General features: G+C 42.3%; 2 protein-coding genes across 3 annotated transcripts; one reads left to right on the top strand and one right to left on the bottom strand.

Moving 5' to 3' along the window:
- Nucleotides 1-256: 256 nt before the first annotated feature.
- kctd9a (potassium channel tetramerization domain containing 9a) lies at nt 257-5,197 on the bottom strand. 2 transcript variants are annotated; one of them, XM_076165148.1, is made up of 12 exons: nt 5,018-5,197; nt 4,436-4,557; nt 4,302-4,345; nt 4,098-4,194; nt 3,837-3,895; nt 3,630-3,758; nt 3,451-3,518; nt 3,258-3,374; nt 3,014-3,163; nt 2,517-2,622; nt 2,300-2,433; nt 257-1,940 (listed from the first exon to the last, which is right to left on the bottom strand). In XM_076165148.1, the coding sequence occupies exons 1-12, from the start codon at nt 5,063-5,065 to the stop codon at nt 1,824-1,826; spliced, it is 1,191 nt and encodes a 396-aa protein (XP_076021263.1). In that variant the 5' UTR covers nt 5,066-5,197; the 3' UTR covers nt 257-1,823. The 2 variants fall into 2 exon arrangements, with proteins under 2 accessions (XP_076021263.1, XP_076021264.1); XM_076165149.1 differs by having other exon boundaries at nt 3,258-3,353.
- Nucleotides 5,198-5,588: 391 nt separating this feature from the next.
- Nucleotides 5,589-7,443, top strand: ankrd39 (ankyrin repeat domain 39). Its single transcript, XM_076165150.1, has 4 exons — nt 5,589-6,147; nt 6,403-6,506; nt 6,587-6,790; nt 6,901-7,443. The coding sequence occupies exons 1-4, from the start codon at nt 6,057-6,059 to the stop codon at nt 7,045-7,047; spliced, it is 546 nt and encodes a 181-aa protein (XP_076021265.1). The 5' UTR covers nt 5,589-6,056; the 3' UTR covers nt 7,048-7,443.
- Nucleotides 7,444-14,420: the final 6,977 nt, after the last annotated feature.

Genomic DNA, 14,420 nt, shown 5'->3' with positions numbered 1-14,420 from the left:
TCTTGTGTGAGGCTTGTGTTGCTTCTCTGGTTTGTTCTTTGGCTGGAGTCCGTTTGAATGCAACTGTACATCATGTTACAGGGTTTATATACAAGTCCACACTGTTTCCTTTTGGCCAAACGCCTCTCCACAGGGTGCCACAAAGTGGGATTAGCCACCCACCGAGTCCTTTTAGACGTTTCACTTAGGGGCCATTTTATCCCTACAAACTGTTTTTCTAGCATTCTCTTTATAAATACTGTAGACGTATACAAAAGTGTGCAACAAGCTTGTTAATTTTTGACCAAGTAAGGCACAATAAGGCAGAAACAGATTCCTCTTCATAGCAGTTTATTCTTAAACAGTCATTCATGGAAATATATTTCCACGGTAAGTGCAATAATTATAGACAGGATCGATGACATCGCACCCCGCTTGGTATTGTCATCAGTGAGATGTATCAAAATAAATAACAGAACCGAAGCTCTTCCATCCACTTTTAACACTTGAACTGTGATTGCCTTCATCTTTCATTCACAGGCTGGGTACCTACACACTGAGTGAATCGTATTGCATCAGAGAAGCTTTGAGCTCCAGCGATAGTCGAGCCTGAGACAAGAAAACATCTCCACACACACACACACACACACATGCAAACACGCCGCCCATTGTTCCCATAACAGATCCCATCAGAAGTACTCTACTGATTTACACACGCGCTTTGGAAGCACTGGATTTGATTAACTTAAGATCACAAGCACCAAACAATTTTTTTGGGTGAAATAGGTACAACGTTACAATTTTAACATAGTTGTGCAAATAAGTTCAAGGCAGAGTTAAGTGATACACAGCTATACACAGAGCACGTTTCCTGACAGCCACGCGTCCCAACGTGGAACAGCACGTTAACAAAGAACAGCTCATATAGGACAAAAAGAAAAGTTTGGTTATTTTCTCATACACAGGTGTGAAGAATAATAAATCACACACACGCACACACATACATACAAAGCGTACACGGATGCATGCAAGGACAGATCGGTCACACACAGGATACAAAAAAAGAGGTAGATTCACAAGCGCAAAAAAACAAGAGAAAAGTTTTCAGTAACCACTGTACTGAAAAGGAGGAGAGGAGGATCCTCACAGCTGTAAATGGCGTATTGCATACCCAAGCTGCGCTGCAAACCAGCCTGGAGCATAGTTTGATGCTGCGCTGACAGCACTTTCAGCCATTCATGTATGTATGGCTTTGGCTTGCATTGCTTCATTTTAAACACGTTGTATCCAGCAAACATAAGTAACAAAGTTAAGAGAAGAATGTACAACACACCTTCCATTCCTGCTACGGCAGCACTGAGTGGAGCTCAAACACAGTCGGATATATTTTGACTCCCATTAACGTGTCAAGTCATAAGAAATGAATAGCTGGATTGCATCCAGACACATTCCACACACACACACACACACACACACACACACACACACACACACACACACACACACACACACACACACACACACACACACACACACACACACACACACACACACACACACACACACACACACACACACACACACACACACACACACACACACACACACACACACTGGGAACTTTGTTTTGGTCAGACATACATGGATAACCCTGGATAAATTCTAGTGCAAGATATTTAAAGCTAACATAACATAGATGGAATGCAAGGGTTGTGCATATAGCGACCTGTACTGCAAACAGGCGCAGAGAGATTGAGATTATGCAGAAATTGCAGAGGCTGACTGGGGAAAGGAGATATAACGGAGCCGTCTGAGGGCCGGATTCCACATGTAGACGTGCAGAGTTATCTGACGCTCTGCGACATGTGCAGCGGGGTCAGCATCTCCTCAAAGATGGCTCCTTTCACGTTTGACCCTCTCAGGTTGGCTTCTTGTAGATCACAGCCAGACAAGTCACAGTTCTGTGAGGGAAAGTAAAAACTTTATTAGGTTTTTACAAAGTTTGACTGATACCAGAGGGGCTGTTAGTTGTACAAGATGGGACAATCAATAAGATTATCAGTGCGGCTGCTCTTCATGATTGTGTATTGTAAAAGTTCAAAACCATCATCGCTTGATTTGGCATTTCGGGCTGTTGGGCTTTGCAAAATATTGATATATTTGAAGGAACATTAAGCCTGGCTGCAGCACAAACATCACTTCAAATGTCTAATCCAAATTATTCAGATGTGCACTGTTTCTTTCTTACATTGTCATAATGAGTCATGATGGTGGATAAAAGGCGGTTTAAACATAATTCCGTCTGAAAGCTTGAACCTACCTCCAGATCAGTCCCTGCTAAAGTGGCTCCCCGCAGGTTACAGTTCTTCAGCTTTGCGTTTTTCAGAGTGGCCACACGCAGGTTGATACCCGTCATCTGGCTTCCTTCCATGTCCACTCCTTTCAGGTTTGCCCCTATTTTTAAAGATGTCTTCCTTAAAACATGGATGTATATATGGCACCACCTTGTTTAATTAAGACTCTTGCAGTGGATTTACCTTCCAGGTTGGCCTTAAGTCCAGATGGATCTTCAAAGTTGCATCCTTTGAGAGAAGCCCCCTCAGCATTGGAACAGAGCATCTTCACCCCCTGTAGGTTTGCACCCTTCAAGAGACAAACCAGGCATCATCAGCATTCGTATCTGCAAACTAAACCCTGCGGCAAGTTCACACACAACTCTCAGCTGGTTTGTTTTTTTAATGCAATTTGGGGTGATTTTGTGTGCCATGAGCAATAATGTTCATCCAGTGAATGTTAATAATAAACTCCACTTTCTTCCGCATCACAGCGGAGGTTATTGTTCCAATGCGGCCAAATACCAGAAGACACATCTGTTGTTTACCAGCGGAGATGCCAACAATATAAAACGTGACAGAAAAGTGATGAACGATGAACAGAAGTAGGAAAAGAAAGTTGTGTGCTTGTTGTTTATGCGAGCGTTGAAAGAAGCACACAAATAATTTAACACCAATGGGGACAGAGTTTTCAGGCTCACATCCAGGTTGGCTCCGGATAGATCCGCCCGCTCCAGATTAGAACAGCACAGGTTGGCGTGTGTCAGGTTACAGCGACTGAGATTTGCCATCTTGAAATTTATGTAGCGCAGATCCAGTCTGGAGAGATCGGCTCCACTGAAATTGAGACCCTAAAGAAATGGTAAACAACAGTGTGAAATGTTAATTTGAAATGGTCGGACCAGTTCCCATTCTCCAGAACTTGATGTCCTCAACCATCTGTACCTGGCAGCGCAGCTCTGACTTGGTGGGTGTTGCTAGTAAGAACCGAACAAGCTCCTTGCGTGATATGGGCGAGTGGTCCTCAGGGGGCTGAGAGCTCTGGATTTCAAGTGAACAAGGCTAATCAACAACACACATTCAAGGGAGCTGCTGTATTACAAAATTAAAATTAATCACGTACTAAACTACGAATCACCTTGATCGCTGCTTCCAACTGCTCAGCGAGTTGCTCAATTCCAAAAAAACGAGCCTCCTCAAGGACGCCTGCAGGACAGTTTGAGTTAATGAGAACATTCTGTGCTCATTTTAAACTACTGTCGGGAGGAGGGCTGATCAGACAGATTCAGGTGAACTCCTGAGAAAGGTGGTGCATACCTCTTATATTGACACCTTCATTGATTATGAGCTGACCGTGTCTCAAGTAGTTGAGAATCGGCTCAAAGTACTCAGGGCTGCGGTCGATGAGGAACGCTCCGTGTTGGTCCTGTTTGTTCCCCCACACATCTACAGCCAAAGCAGATGGTCAAAACGCACATTCAACACACAGCTAATGGGCTCATCAATGCTGTAGGGGTAGCTGACCTTTCTCGCGGAACATGTGAGCGAGCATACTCTCTGGCTCTTTGCTCACCAAGGTGCTCCTGTACATAAAACAGAGACACAGAGAGTCATAGTAACAGACCGCATATAGTTGCATAACAGGAAATACTGATATTACGCAACATGTCATGTATACGCTGAGAAAGGAGGAATCATATTAACTATACAGACCGAAAACTTAGTCGCCTTTTAACCTTATTAAGGTTATGTAGGCGTGCTGTCGAACATTAGCACCTTACATACCTGGTGGTTGTGAAAAGACGACCCCCAATGTTGAGGGTCAACCAATCAGTGGGCGCTCCGTGTTGATTGGATGCAACTTTGACTTCATACTGTGGGTCTGGAGTATCAAAGAAAGGAAGAAAAGGACATTTTTGAATCTGTGTGGGCATTCGTTCTATCGGAAGAAACACATCAGATAGTCTACAACACAAACAAGACCCTCACCTATAAACGGATCTCCCTCTGAGACATAGAGCACATCGTCATCTCTGTTAGAAGGGAAGCATACAATCAGGAAGTGTTGCTGATATTATCGATAACATCATCGTTACCTTATCTCATGAAATTCTCTCCCTTACCTGATCAGGGTGATGTCATCTATGAGGCCACCCTTTCCATTGTACAAACAGGAGGCTTTGATTCCTAACTTATTGCTGGCTACAGATAACAAGTCAGACAAGGTCCCGTACACAGCTACAACCTGAGAGGACGAGATGAAGCATCACAGCAAAACAGACCAGCAGACAGCAAACACACACGGATGACACATTAAAGGACAAACTAACATAAAGCGTCTTATACTGTTGTGGTTTGGTGAGGTGACTCGCGGAATGCGAGCAAATCATCTATTAAAGTGATCCGTATACGTAGAAAACCAAGACATGAGTAAGGAATATGTCATTTAACAAACTGAATGAATTATGATTCCGTATCGGAAGTGTAATATCTATGTCGAGTTACTAAAACTGTAATAATCCATATCTGCTGTGCATTACGTGTCATTTATGGTTAGTAACTCTGCTCTGCTTTTTAATAATGTTTGATTAAACATGCGTCATCAAAAGCTACGATGTATTACAATTAAAAGTATATGTACTTTAACCTTAACCCACCCATTCTTCGGCCCAAGCTACTCACTATGTGTCATTTAAGTTACGCACCTTGCCATTTTTGGACGTCCCGTTAACAAATAAAGTAACTCTTCTCATTCTTTAGGCGCTTTGGTTTAAGGTATTTTGCTATAAATGTGAGTATAATTTAGCTTTTCTAGCTAACCTTTGCTTGCTAAGTCAAGCTGGCTAGCTAGCTACATGAGACAATAACACGAGACTAATGCGGCGTTTACGTGCAATCAGAAATACTGAAGTCCAGCACTGGAAACGGGATTTTGGATTACTCAAAAACGTTTGCACTTGGATTAAATTGACTTTTTTAAAGGCAAAAGTTTAAAGCTACAATTATTTAATGATTGATTATATCCAACAATTGATTAAACGATTATGTTAATGTTATATACCTAGCAATTTATCATTCAATTATAGAATAAATATTAGTAATCCATTATGTGATTAAAAGAGCATTTATTATTCCATAAGTAAATACATTAAACAATGCACAGTGCCGATAGATCAGCACATTGTTGTTTTGATAACTGACAGGCTCAAAATAAATCAAAATAATGTCAAAAAAATTCCTAGGCGGACGTGAAGGCGGAAATATCTTATTTTGAAAGGAATGTGGTGATTAGCAAAACAAGAAAAACACAAAGCATCCCGGTCGCAATACTTACTGTGTTTAGTAGGATTGTTTTAGATGGCGTGTAAGCTTTGATTTAACCCAACTGATAAATGTGACACTGGGGGTTTATTTTGAATCCACGTTGAAAAGGATTTTTTTGTCACGTGTGTGTGGTTGTTCGATGGTTGTCTAACAGTAACATCAACTACAATGATTGTGTTAAATTACTAAGGTAAAGCTGTGCCGTTGTTACTTATTTTACTTTGTTACGTTCTTTATGGCTGTTTTGTGTTTCCCCCAGTCCTGTTGGTGGAGCAAACGGCAGCAAACATTATCAGATCTCTGATGACAGAAGAAGAAAGGCGGAAACAAAACGACACCAATTCATATTTCAAACCACAAACCCTCGTAAAGATTCAGGGTAAAGTCATTTTGAGTGGACTTTCATACATTTGAACATAGATGATGTCGTCTGGTCGCTGCTCCTGCTGTCATCATGACGTCACCAATCCCAGTGTTCACCAGACACTCGATGAGATGGACTTCGAAAGAGGTGCAGTTAATGTGTGGTTTACACCTAAAGTTATGTTCTACATGCAAGTACCACAAAGGACAGCCCGCGGAATAATCTGAATACTTTGAATTAGGTTATAATGTACTTGTACTTACTATAATGTAAAAGGTGTTTAACACGAAGTTACAGTGATAACATAACATAACATTGCTTGTCTGCAGACAGTCTCAGCATCTTCAAGCTTGACTTTGTAGGCAGAAATAAATGTATTCCTTGCATTGTTATTCCATTCAGGTATCTGGTGTGCTGCGATGCATGGGGACCTGGAGCGGGTCAAGTCCCTTCTGGAGAAAGGCACACAGGCTAACCAGAGAGACTCAGCTGGGTTTACAGCTCTGGTGAGTTGGCATGGAAGATTAAAGCTGTTAAAGCTGTTGTGTGTAATATAATTAATGATCATTTTTCTGTTTTCTCTCAGCACTATGCAAGTCGCAGTGGCCATCTTGCTGTGTGCAAGTTTCTTCTCGAAAATGGTGCATGTGCGTCTCCTCAGACTCCAGGCGGTGCCACACCGCTGCATCGGTCAGCTTACTGTGGTCACCTGGATGTGGTTAGACTCCTACTGCACTACAGGGCAGATCCAATGCTCTGTGATGATGATGGAGCATCCCCATTACACAAGGTAGACTTCCCATAGTCACAGTACAACAGCATAAAACATTATCTTTGTTATTATATATTGATTAATTTCACCTATCCTGGTATATGTTGTTTAATTACATGGACACTCAGGCTGCAGAACAGGATCACAAAAAGGTGTGTGAGCTGCTTCTGGAGCACTGCCCGAGCCTCAGCAGTCAGGTGAACAAGAAGCTCCAGCTACCCTGCCACCTGGCACCGCATGGACGTCTGCAGGATCTCTTAAATCCACCTACGTGATGTCAGAGACTATGCATCTGTGCAGCGTATGTCTCACTTAGCATCAGTGTGCAGATGAAGGGAGGCAAATGTGATTGATTGCCCGGCATGTACCATTTCAAGGTGTAAACATGTACATTTCTGGACATTTTCAATGTGAGAAACCACTTTATGTTCATTTGTGTGCGAGTGTGTTGCATTTTCAGTAAGAATAGTGTTTATTTTTGTTATCTCAAGAACGAGGCTCAAACTTTGGGAGTATCAAAGGTCAAACTGATTAATAAAAGATCTTTATGAACTAATGAATATATATATCGACTTGGATGAAGCTGGGAAACCCAGGGAAAACCCGCACAGACACAGGGGGATCATCCAATCTTAATATTTATTCCTACCATGCAGGAGCCAGTCAGCATTGATAATTATTTTAGCAAAATAACATAATAAATCCTTTGCATACATGTATTGGATCAAGACGAAAATTGCATTTACTTTCGTTGTATTAGATTTCACCCAGCAGGGGGAGCCATTGTCTTAAAAGAAGCACTTCTTAGTTCAAACAGACAGTGTGAATTTAGTTGGCAGCTCATGGAGTCTGACCTCATTCGATTGTCTCAGCACACATACTGGAACAATGAACAGAGCGACTATTGGATGGAGGGGAAAGCGTAGTGTAGCTGTCACAGCTTACAGTGAAGCATCATGGTCCGACTCCGCATTATACAAGTGATGGTATTTGGCAAAAATTAGACTTTCCAGTGCTTCACCGAATTGCTGATGATTCCAGGAAATTGTGACACATCGTCATTGGACCTGAATGACTTTAAAAAAAATCAGCTAGTGTCTCACAGCAAAGTATCTTAACTCAAATCTCTCCAATCTGCAAACCCTCGAATTGAGACAATCTTTAAACCCTGGATACTGACTTAACTTCCATCCACCTCCTCAACATGTTTCACAGCACCTTGTTACTGAAATGCTCATTAGGTCAAAACTTATTTAAGACTTAGCTGTTTGCTTTCCTCCTCCCGTTGAATTGACACTATTACTCACTGCTCTCTCACACAGGATTTGCATTGGGAGCAAAAGGATGGAAGCCTGGGGGGGGGTGAACGAAGGATGTTGATATTTCCATATCTTCTGAAACAGATGGAAAGACTTTTGTCTCACATACTCATTCAAAGCATGCTGAATAAGTAACACATGCAGGAGACAGATACTGTAACTTTTCCCTCTCATCCCTCCCCCGATGTCCAAAGCTGTGCTGCATTTCTCCTGCAGTCCACATGAATGTGACCCCGCGACACAAACCCCTTCGCTGCAGTCTGAGGAACTTTCATTGGGCCTGCTGGTGGGTGGTGTTTTCAAAATACCTTCAAACCACATCCAGTGCCGTGACTGGAGGGGTGCCAGGCCACATCTGGAGCTCATTGCAGCTGACGCCACACTGCACAAGGAGAAGGGGTGTTGTGGGGGTAGAGGGGTGGAATGGGGGCATTTTAGCTGGGAGAAACCGAGCCAAGAGAGCTGTTTACGCTCAGAGACGAGCACCTCCTTCCACACGCTACCATCACCCGACTTGAACACCACATGCCAGTGATTGGGAATTGCTCAGCCATCCTGAGACTGGTGGGAGATATTCCCGTCCGTCCCCTAAATGGCAGGGACAACAAAGAGCATTATGCTATCTGAATTGGCAAAGTAATTTCAACTGGCATTCAGATTATCACACCCAAATCATAGCTCCCCCCCGCCTCGCTCTGACTGTTCCACTGCCAAGTTCCATGCAACATAATCAAAGTTGATGTGTAAGATTTGCTGGCAGCAAGCGCGGTAATGAAAACCCTCTGTGTCACTTGGTAAAAATGTTAAAAGGCCTCGTTGCCTTTTTGATATTTTTCATTAGCTGGTTTAAATTTGAGAGCTGTTCGGCCCTTTATGTGGAAACAATGAGAAAATGATTTGTGTGAGGTGTGTCAAAAAAAAGATCAGACCCCCTTTCAGGTCCTTTTTCTGATTCTTTCAAGCTGCTCAATAGCGTTACGACGACCGATGTCTGGGGTGTCTCGTGCGTGCATGTTGGTAGTAGATGTGTGATTTTCATGCCTAGCTAGTGAAGGATTCTGTGTAATGTGAGGACTTAGAGAGACGACTCCACAAGAGGAGGAATTTGGATTACAGCTCTGTTTAGTGAGATTTATTTGGAAAGCCATGAAACTTCCTGGCCCTGGAACCCACTTCCACCTTAATGAGTCTGAGCTAAACCAGGACTGGATGTTATTTTCCTCAGAAAATAGAAGGTGGTCTTTGTGCGTGAAGGATTCAAACTCGAAGCTTAGGACTCTATTTTGTCTGACTGGAGTCTTTCATGATTGAAGGCAGAGTGGGAGATGTGAATGTGTACATGGTTCAGTCGCAAGATGTAGAATTAATCATTGAACTGTTTTCCTGAGTCTGGTCCTGTGCTGTGTCCACCTGTAGAAAACAAAGCTGCTCTCTATGGCCGGCTATGGACACGCTGGCAGTGCTGGGCCTGACTGACTGAGCTTGAAGCAATCAGGTAAATGGCTGGCAGATGGGCACGCATTAAGGAGCGGGAGTTCCAGACGCTGGCACGGACGACCGCCCCATGTTGTCTCATCTGCATCAGGGAAGAAGGAGTGTGGGCGGCAGTGGTGTGTGTGTGTGTGTGTGTGTGTGTGTGTGTGTGTGTGTGTGTGTGTGTTTTTGTAATTAAATATATATAGGACCAGCCCCTCAGAGATGCTTCATAATCCAATTTCGACCCACTCCCACTTCAAAGCCGAATGTCGTCTGATGCTTGAACTGATGTTGCAGATCTTCCACTTTGCGGGTCAGCGGGTGATGAGAGCCATGAGTCCAGGCACCGCAACTTTGGTTCTGCCAGTTGGCTTTGCACTGTGCCTGTTAAACTTGTGATGACTTCTTTGAAGCGCCAATCAATATATCTGTTCCTGTTGTACTTTGATAACTGACATTATGCATCTTGCAGTCCCCCCAGTTTTGTTAACGACTGTGACATATACTGTATGAGTGCAGCCCGCATACTCAACTGGCAACTGCATAGAGCTCGGTGACATACTGATTTTTATGTGTAGTTGAGGGTGGAAGTTTGTTTTCTCCAGCAGATGCTTAAGAATTCTGGTGAGATGCTTTTCATTGATCGTGGAGATGTAATCTTCTCTAAAGCTGAGGGTGGAGCTTGGTAATATGTCAGTTTAATGCGTTTCTGCCAGGAGTGTAAACCAACTCTGATCTATGTGCTTTACAAATGTGTGTGTGTGTGTGTGTGTGTGTGTGTGTGTGTGTGTGTGTGTGTGTGTGTGTGTGTGTGTGTGCGTGCGTGCGTGTGTGTGTGTGTGTGTTACATAAGGTCTACAGTATTTTTTGCTATGATTACTATACCTCGTACCTGCAACAATAACTCAGTTTAAACTAATATACTTGTAGCATTAAGATGTTTCATGTCAGTCAGCTTCACATTGTCCTTTCCTTTGCCTAGACAATACTTAACCTATGAATTAAAAGAAACAAGCACAGCAAACTAAGCAAATATAGGTGATTCCAAACAATATTTAAAGACAAAAAAACAATTTCTCTAACGGGATGAGACAAATACTTTAATTGGTGTCAAATCCTTTAAATAATTTGCTTCCATTCATGCATTGTCATAAATGTAGAGGTGGAGGTGGATTGCAGGTAAAGACAATATGAAGGGTGGCGGCATTTGTACAGCAAGCTTTCTTTTTTGAATACTGCCACATCCCTATAGAGGGAGATTTGTCCTGCAGCTTTCTTCTGGTGTCCACACAAGGGAAATGTCGTTGGAATACTATAAGCCGAAGATGCACGTGATTGGAGCCATTCACCACTAACGCGACATTTATACAAAAGCAAACAGCAAAATATCCACAATGGCAAAGACGGCACTTTCATTGTGTGGATGACCAGGGAGTGCAACACCGCACCGCACATGTAATTGAACAAGATGATTACGCTGATGAACTAAGTCTCATAGAGGCATGACGTCCCTCTGTCAGCAGGTGCCCAGCATACACTGGTCCATTCATATGCGCATTCCTGTCTCTCCACTCACAGCCTCAGCAGGTTCCTCCCGACCACTCAGAACAGGGGCTGACGCACACAAAGGGTCTTCAATCTGCCTCAGACAACAGCCAGCATAAAGGCCCGGAAAGCCACAACAGCGTCATGTCAAAGACAGAGGTGGGGGTGGTGAGCAGAGCTTGGGGGCCCCCCGTGTAGGACAGGGGCGCTGCTGACGGATGGATGAGGGCAGGGTTCAGTCAACATAGTGCCACGACCTTTCCGATTGGTTTTTGTACATAAAGGATGATATTTGTACTTGCCCAGTAACAATGGAATGCAAACATGAAAAGTGAGGACAATAGTACACCACTTTGGGGCGATGAAGAAGCTGCTAGGGAAATCATCATGCAAAGCATCCCCGGGGCAGATATTGTTCACTTAGGGCATTGCATGACTCATTGTTTGATGAGCGGCTTTGCCTACCTTCAGTTTGCTTTTGCATAAGGTATTCCTGGCTTTAACAGTGCCTAGCAGATTTCCTTACACTGAAAGGAAGTGAGGAGAGAACTGAAATGCCCCACCTTATCTTAAAACAGAGTGTGCCCAGGCTGAGGCTTTTGTCTAGATTTTGCTCAGATTTAAAGCCAACACAGATTCATGTAAATTACCATTTACATTATTTCATCCTTGCAGACAAACAAAAGGTGTCTTTGTGCATTTATTAATACATTTCATAACCTGTGTGATGGTTTTATTACCTCAGAATAGTTCTCTTCGTAGGCTTACAATGTGTTTCTTGAGCCACCAAAGCATGTAAACATCACACAGATGGGTTAATGATTGATGACAAAGCTTTTTCAGATCAACCTCAGATTATAAACCTTCTGTTTTTGTCCTCTGGTGTGCCCTAGTTCACCAGTATAGACATATAGACAGCATGTCCCCTTAGTGCTGTTATAAAACCCAAAGATCATCTTTTATTGCTCTACAACTACCTTATTTATTTTGACTCATCTGTTTCCACCCTAAACCGCCGGTGTAGAAATTTCCAGGGTTCCAGATATCAGCTGCCTCTAACCATCAGACGAAAACAATAAGCAACCAAAAGAGAGAAATGTATAAATCATTGTGTTTAATGAATTCCCCTCAGGCTTTCATGTCCATCTGTAAGGATTAACATTCACATTATGGACCTTATACATTGCTCAAGGGAACTCTGTCACCGATACAAATGATCTTAATGACGCCAGCAGTGTCTATAAATGATTTAAAACTGCTGTAGCTTCAAAGATCAACTGTAAATGTTGAGCCAAGTTCTGATGCTGTGAAATGTTAAGATGTGGCTGATCGTCGCACATGCACGTCTAACTCTCACTATTATCCAGCCCTATAAACTTGCTATGGTTTTGCCTGGTATGTGTGCGGTTGTCAGAGTCATGCCTCATCTGCTTCGTAGTTGCAGCTCGCTTTGTAGTTTCAAGTTAATTTAAGCTCAAAGTGCATTTATAACAATAAAGTCTCAGATTATAAACTCAAAACCGGTTTCTGGACAACATTTGGTACCCACTGTCTTAATAATGAGACTTTATTTTCTGTCTCATCCATTCTAAAATGAAATTATTTTCCCAAATGATACATTTTCCACTGCCTTGGACATATTGCAGTACCTATAGCTACCTATAGAGTAACTCATGGTGCTGTCTAGCCTGTATGGGGGGAAATTCATTATACATTTATATTTCAGGATCATGTTATGCCAAACCAGTCAGCATTGTCTGATCATATTTGCTGTTTCCATCCAAGACTCTGTAGTATTGATCTTCTAAATAGGCTGAATTTGCATCAACCAATCATGTCTCCTGATGTTTGGTGAATAAGCATGGAGGTTTAAAGTAAAATGAGGGTGTAACACATGTTGAAACATAAATCTGTTTCTATGTCATCTCCTTTATTGTACATACCAAGCTGGGATTCATGTGTCTTCACGGCTTCACTCATCCCATCATTGTCAATGGTGTCATGACCTCAAAGACCATATGAGCTCTTCAGATATAAACTATGTGTTTGATCAGGCAGACGTGTAATTTGTGCTGAGTTGGCATATGCATTTGAAATTCAGATGCTGTTTGAAATGCTGCCAAATCATATTATCCTTACTCAAGTGCAATGCATATTGCTTATCTGAAATCCTACAAATAATACAACATCTCCAGCACCAATGAACTGTGGCTTATTTTTGGTGTAAACACTGTTTTAAATAACAGTTTAGAGTAAGCTCTAGTTATAAATGATTTAAGTTCACTAAATCTATCTTACTTTGTTAGTACTGTGGGCTTTTTACATGTCACGGCTGTGGGATAATTTGCTCTTCCCTGCCAGAATTTGAATATGGCCTCCAAGGGAATCGATGAAAATGGCAGGAAGAGGAAGCTATACGGTAGTGCTGTTTATAATCCCCCACTTTGCAAGACTAGGAAGTGGCTATGGTGCCTCTTTGAACCAAATCTGATACTGTAGAAATGTGTTGACATCACTACATTCTATGTCTCAGTAAAATAGTACAAAGTCCTTTGTGATTAAACATCATGTCTATACAAGAATTTTCTCAGCAATGTGTATTGCCATGATCCCATAAGAATTCCTGCCAATAATCTATTTCCATCATTAATATTTCTTTAATTGTTGCTGTGTAAAGATTGCTGATTTGTGTCACTGTGAGCCTGCTGTGGCTTTGATGCAGTTTATGGATTTTCTTCGTCTTCTATGTTCTTAAACATCAATGATGTTGTATAATAACTATTTGAGTGTGTGTGAGAGCCTGTAGGTGTGTTTAGAGTTGCTGGACTCACTGTCTGCTGGGGAGTTGCTGAGGCTGGCAGGGGGAGCCAGGTTTGCTCCACACACAGCAGACCTGCTCCGACCTGTAGAGACACACGCGGTATCATTTCCGTGAGTTTCCTTCAAAATAAAAGCGCATACATCACCGACTGGTGTGTGGTGCAACACATGAGTCTCTGAACATGCTGCGGGCGTTTTAAAGCGCCACGTCTGCAGCATTGTGATCCACAAACTAAATTAAACATGGACTGAATCGATACATAGCAGTGGATTAATAGATAGCAAACCCCCCTACAATCTGTCAAGAGTAAACAAGTGTTAAAGTAATATTCCCTTAACAGTTATGATTGAAAGTGTATCATCCTGCCAAATAGGTTAGGCTTCATTTTAAAGTGTCATCCCATATGGATTTACATAATTTTCACAATAATGTGTACTGTACATCATAATAAGATAAGATTATTCTTTATCTTAATATTGTTCGACAA

This window comes from Genypterus blacodes, unplaced genomic scaffold (genome assembly GCF_046128005.1).
Source record: "Genypterus blacodes isolate CSIRO-AG114 ecotype Tasmania unplaced genomic scaffold, CSIRO-AGI_Gbla_v1 ptg000141l_1, whole genome shotgun sequence".
Classification (NCBI taxonomy): Eukaryota; Metazoa; Chordata; class Actinopteri; order Ophidiiformes; family Ophidiidae; genus Genypterus; species Genypterus blacodes.
The sequence above is the reverse complement of the archived record's forward strand: the minus strand, read 5'-3'. Positions and strand labels throughout refer to the sequence as shown.